The 17322-nt window shown below is 46.8% G+C and overlaps 1 protein-coding gene across 1 annotated transcript in view; it reads right to left on the reverse strand.

Annotated features, from left to right (window-relative positions):
* Nucleotides 1–8959: 8959 nt before the first annotated feature.
* The window catches only part of APCDD1L (APC down-regulated 1 like), a 57989-nt gene continuing 49626 nt past the window's right edge, over nt 8960–17322 (reverse strand). The window contains exon 4 of the mRNA XM_002830468.5: nt 8960–12070. Coding sequence (XP_002830514.2) covers nt 11306–12070 — 765 coding nt within the window. The 3' untranslated portion in view covers nt 8960–11305. The remainder of the gene's footprint in view (nt 12071–17322) is intronic.

A 17322-nucleotide genomic window follows, 5' to 3' on the forward strand; every position in this document is an offset into this window, starting at 1 on the left:
GCTATTATCTAACTTGCCATAAATATTTGCAGTTATGATACCTTGGAATGTTGCCACGATATGGATTGCTTTGATTAAAAGATGTCAGTTGAATAAAACAGTACTGTGGGAGAATCGCTTTCTGCTGCTAGATAAATGCTGATGTTTATTTTTAAACCAGGAAACATTGATCCTGTAACAATGCCCGATTACAATTGCTTTATTACACCCCAGGGCTGATGGAGATGTAATCACTTGGCTAATGGATGTGGGTGCAGGACGGATGCTCGCTTGCTGGCCTGCTTTCCTGCTTGCATTCTGATGAGCTGCAGGAGCGCGCCTGGCCTTCTGCAGGTGGAGCTGCTGTCAGAGCTTCATTTCACTGATACTCAAAGCCATGTCTGACTGAAATAGAACAGGTTCCCTTTTTTTTTGTTTGTTTTTTTTTTTTTACTTTGGAAAATGCCAACTAAGGGAGACTAATCAGATATCTTAACACAATTTCATCCAGGCTTAGTGCTAACAAGATTGCGGGGCTTTTTAGGGTTTAAGAAGATGAGAAATTAGTGTGCACGTTTCACACGTTGACTTGCCAGTTTTTCCACGTCATACAAAAAAGTCCTGGCTGTTTCTCCGAACTGGCTGCCTGCATTCCTGTCTTTCTTTTGTTTTTAAGAAATAGACTGAATTCAGCTGTTAATCTGCTAGTACAGCATCCATGTTAAAATGTTTTTCCATTGCATCTTTTATGTGAATTCAAAGGTCAGAATTTATTGTCTGTGATATTGAGACCATGTGTATAAGAACTACTTTTTGCTTTTCATCATTCACTCCTTAGCAAACATTTCGTAAGTACCCTGTGTCTGTTTGCTACTCTATGAGGTGCTGCGAAATTAGTGGGAGTGGCTTTTTATATTTTTCATTCATATGTAGCCTAAGTAAGGTGACTCAAGATGATACACCAAAAGAAAAATGCAAAATATATTTGGTTCTCATTACTGTTGCTGTCGTTTACTTTTTAAAGATGATTTATCAACTGCTGCCATTTGGAACTTCCTATAAGAAACTAAAAATGATCTATTTCAGTGTTCCTTTCACCTTTCCTCTCCTTTCTGAATAAATGGTTTCAGTAACCCATGCTGTTCTCTCCCTATTCTACGTCTTTCTCCCTGTGTTGAAAAAAGATTCCTACAGTTTCTGATGTGTGTGTTTATTGTCTTCGATGTATGTTAACATTTTAGGAACTGAGGATCTTAAGAGATGTCTTAGAATGCTTTAGTTTTCATAATTTTTCCTTTATGTATTTTTCATTGTATTTGCTGTTTTGACATGGAAGTAATTTAAAAAGTTGGTGCAGGAAAGGACTCTTTTACCATTGCACATTTTGGTTATCTGATATGTAATAAATTCATGGCTTGGCAGCTGACATGATGTTTCCCAGAGAGGAGATGTATTTCTGCAGGGTCCAGACCGAAAGAGCCATTTACAGCATGTTCTCCCATGTTCCATATCAGCCTGATGAAACCTGCCCTGCCAAGGCATAAACTTTTGTACTAGCTGTCTCCATATTATGTTCAATAAATTCTGTGCTCTGAATATATTTAAAGGATGCTTCAGTGTAAAATTATTTTGAATGGATGGCTTAATTCCATTGAGATAGGCTTTGGAGTGTGGACTAGAGCCCGTTGCTGGACTCTCACTGCTTTGTAGGAACATGAAATTGCTTTAAATTAAAATCAGAGATATTTTGCACCAGAAAACAGATCTAAGAGATCACTTAGGTCAACGTCCTCATTTTACTGATAAAGAAACTTTTGCCCAGAGAGCTTAAGCACAGGGACCAGCTTGCATGCCAGTGTTTTCCTGTTGGGGGAAGTGTGTGTCATCACTGATTTACAAAAGTACCCACCTGTGTAAATTGCTTCCAGCTTTGAAAGGTGGGTGGATTCTGTCTTTTAAGTAGTGGTTGGCAGTTCTCCATCTTACAGTGTTACCTTGCTAAAACATTAATTAAGACAATTTTAACTTCTTTTGGAAAAGTAAGGTGGGCAAATGGTAAGACTTCATACCAGACCAAAGGGTACACAGTATACAAAATCAGGTTTCCTCCATTCCCAAACCTTTCTTTCCCCAGAGATATCCTGAACTTTCCATGTGTTGACTCTTTCCAGAGATCTTCTATGCACATATATGTCTTGTGTATATACAGCCTTGTGTTTACCTTTTGTTTTGAGACAGGGTCTCACTCTGTCACCCAGGCTGGGGTGCAGTGGTGTGATCACAGCTCACTGCAGCCTCCACCTCCCAGCCTCAAGCAATCCTCCCACCCCAGCCTCCTGAGTATCTGGGACCATAGGCATGCACAAGCATGCCTGGCTATCCTTTTTATTTTTTTGTAGATATGAGGTCTCTCTGTGTTGCCCAGGCTGATCTCAAACTCCTGGGCTCAAGCCATCCTCCTGTCTCAGCCTTCTAGAGTGCTGGGATTACAGGCATGAGCCACTGCACCCAACCGTGTGTTTTCTAATACACAGGCAACAGCACACACTCACTGCTCTGTTGTGCATGTTCCTTTTTTGACTTTGAAGTTTATCTTGGAGATCATTTCATGCTAGCCCACATCATTCTTTATGGCTCTATAATTTTCCTCTGTATGGATGTGCCCTTAATTTACTTAACCAGCCCTCTATGGAGGTACGTTTAAGCAGTTTCTAGTCTCACTGCTAAAGACAACGCTACAACAAATACTCCTACAAATGAGCAAGAATATCACAGAATCAATTCGTAGAGGAGCAATGGTTGGCTCAAAGGGTGCCTGCATTTTAAATTGTGTTAGATGGCTTCCACATTGTCATCCAAAGAGGATGTACCAATTCATAGTCCTCGCAGGGTCTGCTGCTTTACGCTTTGCCAGCACCTTGCGCCATCTAACTTTTTGATCTTTCCTCACCTGTAAAATGCGCGTGGTGTCTTACTTTGAGTTTGTGGTTCTTTGCATGAGATTGAGCAGTTGTTTATGTATGTAAAGGCCATTTGAAAACACAATGAAGACCCAGAGTGAAGTAAGGTCAAAGGGAGCAAAGGTTTATCACACAAAGGGCTGATGGCAGAGCAGCAGAAATGAAGAGGCTAAGCGCACACAGTCATGAATGTGGAAATTGGAATCTACCTTGTTTTACTAACAGGAGAAGGACTTGCAGCAAAGTGTATCGAAGTGGATTGGGCAGAGGGAAATAACCCTTCATGGCAACTGCTGGAGCTTTGATTCTTGACCTGTACTAGCCACCTCACTTGCTCTCTTCTGGCTGCATTCATGTCATTCTTGCATCTCTGGGGTCCTTTTAACCATGGCCTTCACAGAGGGTGCAGGGGAGGCAAATGTCAGCATCCCAGACCAAGGAGAGCTTCTGTAAAGAGAGACTGAAAAATGGTGGTGGTTGTTAAAGAGTTAAAACCCGAAGCGTTAAAACCCGAACTGTGAAGGAGTTTTCTAAACAGCAACACAAGGAGCTATTTTGAAGAAGTGACCACACTGATTTGCCATTATCTCTGGTTAGTGCATTAGAAGACAAAACCTGCTACCTGATCATTTGCCAAGGAGTGATGGGAGTGACATGCCCCATTAGAAACTGAAAATACTCTCAGAAATTGCACTTAAGAGTCTAGAGTTTTCTTTTTTTCCAAGTAGAACTTTGGCCTCTGTTTTCTTAGCAATGTTTGACTGCTAAAATCACTTCAAAGAAGAAAATAGTAAAAATTTGGAGAAACACAAAATTAGTGTTACGGACTTTCTGAAAAATGTTACCTTTATGCCACTTCAAAAAATATTAAAGAAATGTGTAGGGAAGACAAGAAGCTTTTTAAGTCAAACCAAGACCCGCTGTATATTTTAACCCCACCCTGCAGTCACATTGTTGGTCCTAAAAGTGCCTCCACACTAAAGAAAATACTCTCCATTAGTAATGAGAAAACTACCCTAGAATATTCATCCAGCTGATGTGTGAGGAAGGGCTGGCAGCCCACGGCTAGGGCCCTGGCATGGTCCCACTTTTCCTCTTGTTTCCCAGAAGCTCAGACTCCCAAATGCTCTGTTATTCCCATGAGTGGGCCTGGCTGCTCTGCTCAGCCCTCGGTGCTCCACCTCTCTCGCCTCCCAGAGCATTCGAAACCTCTCTTAACAGTCTGCCCTTTAGTGGGTTGAAAGCAATTTGAGGGGAAGTTCAAGGGTTTTTTGTTGTTGGGTTTGGTTTTGTGGTGTTTTCAGGTTTTTTTTTTTATACCAAAGTATTTTGTGTGCCTAATATAAAAAGCCAAACAGCTATAACAGGCTCATAGTGAAAAGCAGCAGGCCCATATCGCCCTGAGCTACCTCTTCCCAGAGGTAGCCAGTTTAGCACATTGAACTGTTTCTTCTGATATTAACATCTACATTTCCTAATAATGTGGTTATATTACTTTTTCTTGATTTTTCACTTCTGTATATTATCTATTGATTTCCTCCTAAGGAAGATAGGGATTTAGCTCTAATAATCTTTCTCCCAACCACATCCCAAGCATAGATTTCCTTCTCTCTCCCTCTCAGTCATGTTATAATTTTTGGCTACATCAGTATACTTTTGCATGATTAAGACTACTGAGATATTGTTTACAGCTGTACCTTGGATGTGCTATGCTTATATTTCCCTTTTATGTGTAATCTGGAGTCTTTTTTTTTTCCGGAGTTACTACGTCTTAGTGTTTTGTTTGCTTAGTTTCCTATGTATCTATCACAAATTCAGCCCAGACCCTGATAGAAGTGTAAATCTCAGCACAATCACAACACCTCAGGCAATCTGATTTTTCTGGTTTTCTTAGGTCACTCCTGGAGCTCTCTGTTCTGCTCCTCTCTGGACTGACTGCTATCTAAGCCTACTGCACAGCTCTCATTCCAGGGCCTTCACTCACTCTCATCTTTGGAACTCCTTTTGCTCTCTTCTGGATTGGATCCCTTCTTTTCTGGATTTCTAGCTTCCTCTCTCTTGTTTTACTACCCCATTTTGGGGGAGCACATCCTTTAGCAGGTCTCTGAGCAAGGAGTATGTGGGACATAATTTTTTTGAGAACTTTACATGTCTGAAAATGTCCCATTCTGCTCTCCCACTTGATTGATAGTTGTACAGGGTATAAAACACAAGGTTTAAATCATTTTGAGGATTTTGGGAGCATTGTTCCACTGATTTCCAACTTCTAGTGTTTCCTTTAAGAAATTGAGTGCCATTCTAATTCCCAATTCTTTTTTTATTTCTGGGAATATTCTTCAACTTTAATTTCCAATCTTCTTTTGATTTTTTTCTGCTAACATATTTATAGTTTTCAAGACATCTTTCTTTTCCAGTTATTTGTTACAGCAACCTGCTCCAAGATGTATGTATATTTTTTTTCACTGAGGATATTATAGCTCTTTGTTGCTTTGTTCTTTTTTGTTGTTGTTCTGTATTTTTTGTATGTTGTTCTGCTTGAGACCAGAAGTGTTTCATAATTCAGATTTTTTTGGATTTTGGGATATTTACATTATACTTCCCAGTTAAACATTCCTAATTTGAAAATCCAAAATTCAAAATGCTTCAGGGAGCATTTCCTTTGACCATTGTGTCACCACTCAAAAAAGGTTGTGGATTTTGGAGCATTTTGGATCTTGAATTTTCATACTGGGGATACTTAACCTGTATCTAAATTTTTAGCATGATACTCTGCCCTGGGCTGTCCCTAAGTCCAAAGATTTTCGGGTTAAACTTTTGGTTTCTTAAATTGGTTAGGGATGGGATCTAGGAGTAGAATTCCTTTTACAGACTTGTAAAACATTTCAAAGATTCCTGCTGTTTTTAGCCCTACTGTTCTGTTGGCTTCTGCCATGCCTAGGGCCACCATTTCCTAAGTCTTAGGGGGATTCATGGCACAAGTGGACTTGCTTCTGAGCTGTGCCCTTTGACCAACCTGCTTTCCACCTTCTGTAATCTCCCGTCAGTGATAAATTACCCATCAGCTTTCCAGATTCCAGAATTTTGCTGACATCTCCTGTTGGCTATGTTCTTATTTCCTTTTCTGTTTATTCCTGTGATCTTGTGCCCTTTAATTCTTTCCCATAATTTGTTGGGACTTCAGAAGGAAGTGGAGCTAAAGGCATGTGTCTGCCTGCCCCATCTTGGCTGGAAGTTGGGAAGGCCTTCCTTCCAAGGCACCCAGCATAGCACCTGGCACATGATGGATGCTCAGCAAATGTCTGTGGGTCTTTTTACTAAACAGGCAGTTGATTTCACCAGAAGTAGTGACCACCTAAGTTTTGGTAATTTTTTTTTCTCCTGAGGGATTAAAAACAATGCCAAACGCAGGAGTGAGGGTAGTAGGTTATTAATAACCCCTAGGAAATACATACTATATCACAGGACAAAGACCCATCCTCACTAAGAGTTTGTTTTGTTTTGTTTTGTTTTGTTTTGAGACAGAGCCTTGCTCTGTTGTCCAGGCTGGAGTGCAGTGGCATGATCTCGCCTCACTGCAACCTCCACCTCCCGGGTTCAAGTGATTCTCCTGCCTCAGCCTCTCGAGTAGCTGGGACTACAGGTGCTTGCCACCACGCCTGGCTAATTTTTTGCATTTTTAGGAGGTGGAGTTTCACCGTGTTAGCCAGAATAGTCTTGATCTCCTGACCTCGTGATCTGCCCGCCTCAGCCTCCCAAAGTGCTGGGATTACAGGCGTGAGCCACCGCACCCAGCTTTTTCTTTTTTCTTCCTTTTTTTTTTTTTTTTGCCATTTCTTTCAAAATACATTATTGATTCCATTTGAATCACTTACTATTTTGGGTCTTCCCGTAACCGGTGTTGGGGCTGGTTGGCTCCAGGAACCATCAGGTTTCAGCCCATTTTATTGATAAAGAAACTGAAGCTGGCAGGGTGGGGGATGGGGGAGATGGAGGCTCCAAAACTAAGAAAGGAAAGCCATGGGTACCTGTGTGAGGCTGAGGCTCTCCCAGTCTCCCTGGCCTTTGGGGGATGAGAAGCTTCAGATGGAGTCTCAAAGCGCCTCTTACCAGGCCCTGTGGCCTCCTATTTGGGGACAGCAGTGGTCTTCAATGCCTTTCTAGATATATCCTGGCTACTAGAAAACAGATGTCCTCAAGTTCACAGGCCTGGGTTCTGCTTTGCTCATCTGATTAGAAAAAAAGTCAGCAACATCAAAATTCCAAGCCGGTATAGTGTGTGGGTGTCATCTTGCTGCTTGAATTCGGAGTCTCCAATCAGGTCTCGGAACATGTATTCTTTTAACTGGTATTTATTGACCTCCTACTATGTGCCCGGCACCATTCTAACACTGGGGATCCACAGAGAACAAGACAGACAAGGACCCTGCTGGCAAGGAGCTCATTCTAGAGGAGAGGGGCTAACAACAGGTGAAAACCAACAAACCGGATTTTTTTCAGATTTTGGCCACTGACAAATGCTGTGATGAAGTGACTGCGCTGTGGTGGGCGCTATCTTTGGGGTGGTCAGGGCTGAGGTGGGCAGAGCCTTCCAGGTGAGGGAGAACTGGAGCCAAGACCTTGAGAGGGACCGGGTTCCATGGGACTGCAGGAGAGCAAGGAGGCCACTGTGGCCGAAATGGAAGTTGGAGGTGTCAGGTGAGCAGGAGGAGGGTCTGTCTGGAAGCTTGGAAGGGTGGTTTTAGGGAATGTCGACAGGTCATTTGTGCTCAGGCTGACATCCATTTAAGGGGGGTTGTGTGTGTGAGAAGGAGCAGGCTTTCAGTCTCAGAACCATCAGGAGCGGACTGGAGGCTGCACGCTACTGTTCAAGTCCCCTCTTGAAGTGGAAACGCTCTTCCCTGCTTGTCTCCGGTCTGCGATGCTAATGGGTATGAATCAGCCCTGACCAGGCCCTGATGCAGTGCTACATTCTGCGTCAGAAAGCTCCAGTCCCTCGTGTCTGAGTCACCTGTGCCCCCAGGAGACGATGCACAGACCAGGGCCACGTGCTGGTGGGCCTGCGTCACCAAGCCACACACTGCTGTTCAGCCCGGTAGCACCGCTGGGAGATTAAAAACATGCGCTTAGTGAAAGGCAAAGAGCTTCTTTTGATAACCAGCATCTGTTAGTTAATGGACTTCTGAGAGCTGTATACAATTTCAACTTTTTATTAAAGAAAAAAAGCTCATTTGCTCTCCTGGGAGTTGCACAATGAAATTATCAACTGCATGGGCTTCCCACCCACCCCCCATCTTTCAACGTGACTGAACATGCAATGGAGAACATTAATTTTATTTGGAAATAGGACTCTGGGCTTTCCTCCCCATCTGTAGATGAGAGCGCTCTCACGTTTTATGTGAAGGGCAGAGACTTAAGGGGCGGGAGCAAAGGGCTGGAAGGAAGGCTTGGTGCCCATGGGCCTCTGGCCCTGTACCCAGAGAGTCTCAGCCCCTCAGCCTCTGAAATGACCCCTTCCTTTATCAGCCCAGAGTCTTGGAAGCCCTGACCTCCTGCCTGGGAGAAAAGGGATGGTTGCCCTTTCTTCAGCCTTCGTAGCTCCGAGCAGCATCACCTGCCCCCAAACTAACAAACCCCAGTGAGCAGAGAGCAACTAAGTCCCACTGAGGGGATCCAGGAAGCTGCTGTCCTGCTCAACACACTCCTTCTCATTAGGGATGGCTCATGCTGCATCCCACGAAGCAACACTAAATTGCCTTCCCCAAATAAAATCAAGGAATCCCATTCCCTCCAAGAGTCAGGAGGACACCCCAAGCCCGCGGGCTGTGAGACAGAGGCCCAGATCTCAGGCTCTGGAGCCCAGCCCCTTCTCCTCTCTGTGCCTTAGTGTCCTTGCACGCAAGACGCAGAGACTCACACACCTCTCACTGACTCAGCTGGGCCTTTCGAGAGTCGCTGAATCTGGTAGATGGAGGTGATCCATTCACGGGTCTCAGTGTGAGGCTCAACAGGGATAACCAACATTTACTGAGTCAGCCATATTTATTGAAGTTCTTTCTACCATGCACCAGGCACACTGGACCCTTCTGGAAAGATCACAGGAAGCGAGTCAGAGCCGAGTCTTTTTCGTTGGAGCTTACATTCTAGGCAAATAAGGTCATTTCTGACAGTGATCAGTTTTCATGACAAAGAACATACAACTGTGATGCAATGGATTGACAGAAGGACCAGGAAAATGGGGCTGCTCTTTGGGATGCGAATGGTGACATCTTCAGGAGATAACATCTGGTCTGAGACTTGATTGAAAAGAAAGTGCTAAACTTCTGAAGGTCTGGGGGAAGAGAGGCTAGGCAGAAATCAGGGCTTGTGCAAAGGCCCCAAGGCAGCAACAGCTCCTGTGATCAAGAAACAGAAAGAAGGCCAGTGTGGCTGGGGCATGAGGAGGCGTGGCTGAGCCTTGCAGGCAACAGCGAGCCAGAAGTCGGGCTTTTATTCTGAGTGCAGTGGAAGCCCCTGGGGGGTTTTCAGCAGGACAGGCAGTGGCATGAAAGCAGAACTGAGAGAGCTGGGGTTTACCTCCACTGGTTTTATTCTCTTTCACACATTTTCTGGAAGACACTCCACTTCCTTTCTTTAGAACTGTAATTCCCTTGGTTGACTTTAATAGCCAGCAAGAACATTTTTCAGGCTGTTTAATTTTATTAAAAGGTTCAAATTTGATGATAAATGGTGGCATGGTTACTTCAAGCGTCAGATACAAGACCTGCTCAGCTGTGGACATATCATCGACACCCACTGCCATCCCCACCAGGAGCTTCCCCCACCCTGATGTAGTCTGAGACCGTAAATAATGTAATGATTTCTTGTACTTTGGTAAATATGCCAGGAACACTCGTAGCTGTCTGAGACCTACAGAGAATACTAACTTGGTGGGCTTTTTTTTTTTTTTAAGAGGAAGAATGGGTAATAACTGGGAGCAATTTCAGCAGGCTGACTGAACCCCACACAGTCTCAGGGAGGAAAAGGGCTTCCCTCTGAAAGCATCATTAACCTCACAGACAATTGTTCAAAATCTGTGATAAGAGCTAGAGATAGGGATCAGGAGGAGGAAGGAGGGGGTGAGTCATTGGCCCCCAGTCCTGAAAACCCTTGGGCCCACCAGGCTGCCAGTTAATTTCACAGTGTACAGATGAGGCCCTGGGAACACGGGCAGAGTCCCTGGAGAGGCACAGCCTGCTCCCACCATGATGACAGTCCCCTCTGAGCAGAGGACACCAATATATTAGGATTATGGCAAGGAGGCTGGGCAAGGTGGAGCTGCCCACATGTCGCCATGTAGCCTGGCGACCCCGACCTCTCCCAAGGGTGGGCCCAAAGATACACATTCGGAGATTCTCTTCCTTTGTCAGGCAAGCACAGGAAATCTTAGCAACCGAGGATGGCTGGGCAGGGTGAATTGCAGAGCACTTTAGTGTTACGGCTGTCATTACTATTAACTACTTTCAGAAGGCTGGAAACGCTGCTCCCCTCCAAAGACCTGCCCCCAGCAGCCAGCCTGGTGCACACTGGCATTTGCTTGGGCCAGGCAGGCTTGGAGGCCGCAGCCTGCTCTGGGGAGGCCACGCTTCTCAGCTTAGATGGAGTCCTCTTCATTTGCATGCTGGCCCGGGAAAACTGGATTTATCCACACGCAGTGTTGGCAGCTTGAGTTCTGACTTGCAGAAGCACAGGGAAATGCAGACGAATGCCAGCAGTCAGGACTCAGGAAAGCTGAGCTGCCCCTGAAGACACAAGCCCTTTGCTCAAAAGCTGAGAAGCGCTGAAAGCCCGAAGTGGCATCTTTAATTCATGGCACCACTTAGAGATCGTATTGCTAAATTCGAATTAATAATCTTTAAACAACAACCTACAGACATGGCAGAACAGTAGGCCTCGTCCCTAGGCAGAGACTTAGGGTCTCCTCTTGCTCCCATCTTGGAATCCCAAGGGTCAGGACGGGAAGAACTGGGGGGAGCATGGGATGGGGGGTGTTCCGTGTGGCCCCCTGACTGCACCTGTTGGCAAGCTGCCAAGGATGAGGAAAGTAGAAAAATTGGGAGTGATCTTTAGAAACTCACTTAGCGATGAACATCACTGCCGCGTCCAAGTGCGTGAGTGGGGACCCGGGCTGCGGGATGTGGTATAGGTTTTGCAGGTGTTAAGCTCATGCCCTGAGCCACATGGGACGCAGGCAGAGTTTGGAAGCAGTGGGGCTGTGCATCCATCCATGACAGAGCAGAGGAGAATGGTTCCTTCCCTACAGCTGCCAGGAGGGAGTCTGAAGGGTTGAATGGGTGTCCAGAGCCACCATCCTGATGTCAAGTCCAATGTCATAGCCAGTGGAGGAAGGCCAGCCCTAGAACTAGGGGCAGAAGTGGGAAGGGGGCTATGTGAAGACCCCCTGTGCTGGGGTGCTTCTGCAGCGATGGCCTGTGCTGCGGTGGCCTGGAGAAGTCGGGGACCTCCCCATGACAGAGCACCAGGGGTGCTTGGTAGGAGGTGGGACGTTTCTCTGGGGTATCGGGACTTGACCCATCGGTGGGCCTTTGTCCGATAAAGAGCAGGCTTTGCCCGAGGGGGTCTTGCTCCATCTTGAAAAGCTCGTACTCCACGTGAGGGAGCCGGATGCCCAGCGGTAGGCAGCCGTTGGTGGCTGTGACATCCCGCTCAGTGCCCATGGACCAGGCCCCCGCACCCCCACAGCTGCTTGGCTCACAGAAGTTGAGCATGGCCGTGGTGACCTGGTCCATGGGGGTCACGTGGGCCCGTGTGACCTCAAACACCAGCTCGGTGCTGCCGCGGACCCTGGCGGATGGCATGCCCCTGGTGTAGCGGCCGGCGGCATACACGGTGAAGGTGGGCTGCCGGCAGGCTGGGTCTGAGAAGTGGTGGTAATACCCTTCCCAGGAGCGGCTGTGCCCGTGGAAAGTGAAGAGTCGGGTGAGGAACAGGACCGCTGGGCGCACCTCGCACCCGGAGCTGACCCACCAGCCGCCCAGGTGCAGGGGCAGGGTCAGAGGGGGCGGCAGCACGGGCGGGTGGTGCACATCGGAGCGGGCAATAAGGCCACAGGCTGGGCATGGCTGCACGTGGTGCTGGCAAAAGACAAACAGAAAAACGGTGGTTGTCCCACATGGAGAAGTTGGGGTGCAGCCTGGAAAGGAACCCCAGCTCTGTAGGGGTGTCAAGGCAGGGTGAGGTGCGACCTGTCCCTCTCTCCTCTCTCTCCTCACTCCCTGCCTTCAGTCAGGATGACCTGCTTGCTTCAGCCAGGACGACCTCCTTGATGGAGGTCAGCCCCTGTCTCCCCCGGGCCTTGGGTCTCCTGCTGTCTCTTCCACCTGGAATTCCCCGCCAGCTCCTTCTTACCTCTTAGGTCTCAGCTGGGCACCAGAGAGAGCTTTCCCAAATGCCCCATGTAAGGTGGGCCTCAGGGCTGTCATGCCACCCTCTTTTATCTTCCTCATTCCACCCCCTGAGACTCTTCTCTCTACCCCTCACCCCTCATCCCTCATCAAACTGGAATGCATCATGCCTTACAGTCCTAAAAAGCCCCAGAAAGCTGGGACGGTCTCTGTGGCTACCCCATCCCCACCGCACGGGGCTTGGCTCACAGCAAGCACATATTTGTTGCACGAATAAATGAGAAATGAATGGAAGCATAGGTGGCCTTCGTCTTGGGGCCTGAGAGCAGCTGTCCTTGCTCGTGCCCAGTCTGCTTGGTCCTGGAATTTGACCGTGAAAGTTGATCTTTTTCTAGCTCACTCTTCTAGGTGTTTCCGAAGTGCTGGGAACTATGCTAAGTACTTCCTGGGCAACTGGTACATGTTATAGCTGAGGGAGCTGAGACCCAGAGGGCCGGCTGGGCTGCCCAGGTTGTCCAGCCTGGAAGTGGCAGAGACCAGCTGAAATGTAGCCTGGCGTACACCCGGCTGTCTGAGCTCCCACTCTCCTGTGCTCATAGCAGGTTACATCTTCCCTACAGGTAGAGAATAGAGGATTTTTGTCTTTAGAAATCTCACAGTGGAAGGTGCGCATCATTTGCTCTACCTACCCCATGGAAAGTGAATATGGCAACAAGGATCAAAAGCCATCAAAATATGTCTGAGCCGGGTGCAGTGGCTCACACCTGTAATCCCAGCTCTTTGGGAGGCTGAGGTGGGCAGATCACTTGAGGTCAGGAGTTCAAGACCAGCCTGGCCAACACGGTGAAAATTCATCTCTACTAGAAATACAAAAATTAGCCAGGTGTGGTGGCACATGCCTGTAATCCCAGCTACTCAGGAGGCTGAGGTAGGAGAATTGCTTGAACCTGGGAGGTGGAAGTTGTAGTGAGCTGAGATCACACCATTGTACTCCAGCCTGGGGGACAGAGTGAGACACCATCTCAAAAAAAAAAAAAAAAAAAAAATAGGCCAGGTGCAGTGGCTTATGCCTGTAATCCCAGCACTTTGGGAGGCCAAGGCGGATAGATCACGAGGTCAGGAGATCAGGACCATCCTGGCCAACATGGTGAAATGCCATCTCTACAAAAAATACAAAAATTAGCCAGGTGTGGTGGTGCATGCCTGTGATCCTAGTTATTCAGGAGACTGATGTAGGACAATTGCTTGAATCCAGGAGGCAGAGGCTGCAGTGAGCTGAGATTGCACCACTGCACTCCAGCCTGGATGACAGAGCAAGACTCCATCCTACAAAAAAAAAAAAAAAAAAAAATTATGTATTTGGAAGCCCATTGCTTAAGTCTGTGCGAAGGAGATAGTTGAAATCTCGTAAAGAGCTGTGGCTCAAAGATGTTCATTCTCGTATTATTTGTTATAGGGAAAACCGGCCACACTTGGGTCTTCAGGTGCCACCACACCCTCACTTGTCCCAGGCTATGAGTTGGTTTCCTCTATCTTTGCCCTTATTTACAGTTGTCTCTGCCTTACAAACTCTCGTGAGCTGGGTTTACCGTAAAACATGTTAACAGGAAACAGATGCTAAACCAGATTGCGTGGGAGTAGTCTGCATTTTGGAGTGAAAAAGCTCAGCAGACACTAAAAAGGAATGAGATACAGATTTCTTCTTCCTTCTTTCTCCTTCTTCTCCTTCTCCTATTTTATTTCTAAAAAAGAAGCTGCTGCCCAGACTGTAGGCCAAAGCACCGTTCTGGAAAGTAAATGGCCTTGGAACTTGTCAAAGCTGATGTGAGAACAAGCAAACATCTCCTGCTGTGGCCATTCCAGAAGGAAACTTAGAGTTGCAGTCCAGGTAGGACAGCCCCAGGAAGGGGGCATTTTGAGGGCCCAGCTGGGAAATTAGCTCCAATATATTTTTTCTTGCAAAAATCCCAAAAGATTTCCACATAGCACTGCTGAGTGAGTTTCATGCCAGACAAGTGGCACTTAGAAGTTCTGGTTTAGAAAGAAAATATTGGATGATTGAGAACAGTTTTTTTTTTGGGGGGGGGGGGCGTCACATTTTATAAGCTGTTTTTTTTATTTCTATAATGAACCTTAAGTTTCCTTGATTTATATAATATCGGAGACCATATTGGCTTTGCTTATGGGGATTTGGGCCCAGAGAGCTTGATGGTTCTCTGAAATGCTAGCAAATGGCTGCAAAAATGTTTGTGATGGGAGCAAGAAAGCTTGATAGTTAGCTGGAGTGTTGGTGATTGGGATGCCGGCTGATAAGAGTCGACTCTAATTTTGGCATTTTAACCCACATTCTGACTTGTCACACTAATATATATTGAGAAGACATAATGCATTACAGCAACATAATCCCAGAGCTGTCCTTACCCACCACAAAAGACAAACAAGAGATATTCTCTGCAGATAGGACATTTAAGGATGCTAGTTGGTAATCTGGGGTGAGCAGTTTTCTGCAGAGCAGAAACAAATTGAGAACCACCAAACTTTTAAGGTGAAAGAGGGATGAGAAAAAGCATTTTCTTCTATGGTGCTTTTGAAGCTGGTGAAACAAGGTTCGCGGCTCCATGGGAAATCTTTCGGGCATCTTTCTGCAGAGGTCTGAAGTCTCATGCGTTAATAAACAAGGCCCCCAGCCGGCAGAATTCGCACTTGTAGAGAAACCAAACTCTTACTCGTTTAAGCCTGTTACATAAAGTTATTTCTCAAACAGCACAAAACAGTTTCTAATTAACCCCCAGAGGTGACACCAGGCTCAGATAATTTTGGTCCAGTGTTGGCTGATTGATTAGGATTCTATATCCAGGCAATGAATTTGGGGATCAAATTGGTTTTAAATTAACTTCTAAAAATGTTAATGTTTACCATCTGGTTTGGGTCGTGGGCAAGGCATGGGCCCCAGAGAGCTTAAGGCAACAACTGATTCGTTTCTTGGGGATTTCTCTGCAGCAATTCCTTCTTTGAAATTATCTGTCTTTTCTTTCTTTTTTTTTTTTTTTTCCCCAAGGAGAGGGGCCATTGGTGAGCAGACCTTTAATTTAATGTCTGTACATCTGGCACTGTTCATCTCTGCATACATTTCTATGTGTTTTGCTTCTCAATCACATTTCAGGCTGGATTGGCCACCCAGGTTGGCCGCGCAGCAGGGAGGGCAGGGACAGCCATGGCCCCAGAGTCCTGCCTGGGGATGCACAAAATTGCGAGCCCCCACAGCCCCCGGGGATCTGTCCTCTCTGCATTCAGAGCAGTTTCCCCTCCTAATGAGGTGGTGGCGGCCTGTAATCAGCTCTCCGCTAGCACCTTCTCTGAACTAAGTAGGATTAACGCCAGAGCAGCCTAGAACATTGGTTGCCAAAAAGGGAATAATTTTGAGGTCATAAAAAGAAATCTGAGGCTAATTTTCTGATTATGAGAACTTCGTGTCATGCTCCTCCTCTGCTACCCAGATCCTCAGTTTGGAGGAGGGGGTGGGGGAAGGGGAGGAAGGCAGGCTTCTGGTCTGTCTCATCCACAGTGCTCCCGCGTTGGGGCAGTGACGAGTGGGTACTACCAGGGGTTAGAAGTTGCCTCATCTGGTTTAGTTCCTTGAGTATCTAGTACCAGTAGGCAACAAATACATGCTGAATGATGTGAAGGTGGCCTAAGAGCTCCAAGAGGACTTCATGGGGATGCTGAACACATCCATCCATCCACACCCATTCATCCATCCTCCCTCCATCTGCTCGTTTGTGCACTCAAGAAATACGCATTGGGTGCCTTGTACAGAAGTTTTTCACCTCGAATGCTAACCTCAACTTCATTTTCACTAACCTTTCACTAATAAAAGTTAACATTTCTTCTCATTGTAAATGGAGGCAACGAGCCCCAGTAGCGTCAGCAGAACCTCTGACTTTGTATGACACTAACACCGCTGCAGGTACTGGAAACATGGTTTGCAGTCATCCCTGCTTTGAAATGAGGGCAAATGAAGATTTCACATTTATCGTTTCTCTATATCACAAACTAATGTTTTAAAACTTGGGTAACTGTTTTAATAGAACTGGTTTTCATTTAAATCCCACGTATTTTCTCTTATGCTTTTTTTAAAAACAGGTTTTCTGAGGTGGGGGGGGTGGTCCTTAGGCTTCACCAGCCACCAGAGGGGTCTCTGACACTGGGAAGGTCCTAGGTCCACACCCTTGTAGGAGCCAGGCTGTGAGCTATGTGCCAGGAGCCATTACACAGTAAAGTTATGTTTCTTTCTGCCTGTTTGCTCACCTGGCAAAACAAACAAACAAACAAACAAAAAAAACTGTGTTGGAGGACTGCTAGATCCTCCCCAAATTAGGATGGTATGCGTGCAATGGCTTCATCTAAAATCTAGGTTAGTCAGCTTAAATGAAATTCGTGTTGGAGTCAAGGGGGAACATGCTAAAGAGGGGGCAGTTTCCTTTAGCCTGCAGCCTCCCCACACCCCGGACAGCTTGCTGGAAATGCAGAACCCCGGGCTCCACCCAGACCTGACGGATCCCTTTCGACCCTCTCACAAGAAGCCCAGGCCACGAGGCTTCGCCGTCTGGTTTGGGAGTGGGCGAGGGCGGCGCCCCAGTGGCTGTGCGGCCAGGTCAGCGTGAGGCTCGCACTGAGATTTCGAGGGTGTGGCATCTGGGCTGGTGTGCGCGGCCCCAGCGGCGTCCTGGAGGAAAGCTGCCCTCTCCCTAATTCATCCATCCACATTTATTGGTCCTGATGGTCGGCCTGACCCGTGCTAGGTGCCCGCTGTGGCCCCACCCTTGTGAAGGACCTAGCGCCAGAGGGAGAGGCAATAAACAAGTCGCCAACAGACCTTCAGAGCGGGCTGAGAGCTGGCAAGGTCACCCGCGGGAAACGGGGAACAGTAGAATGGGGACTGGAGCGGATATTTCAGCCGAGAACTAAGGGAGGGGGACACC

The sequence above is a fragment of the Pongo abelii genome, chromosome 21 (assembly GCF_028885655.2).
Source record: "Pongo abelii isolate AG06213 chromosome 21, NHGRI_mPonAbe1-v2.0_pri, whole genome shotgun sequence".
In the NCBI taxonomy this organism is placed as follows: Eukaryota; Metazoa; Chordata; class Mammalia; order Primates; family Hominidae; genus Pongo; species Pongo abelii.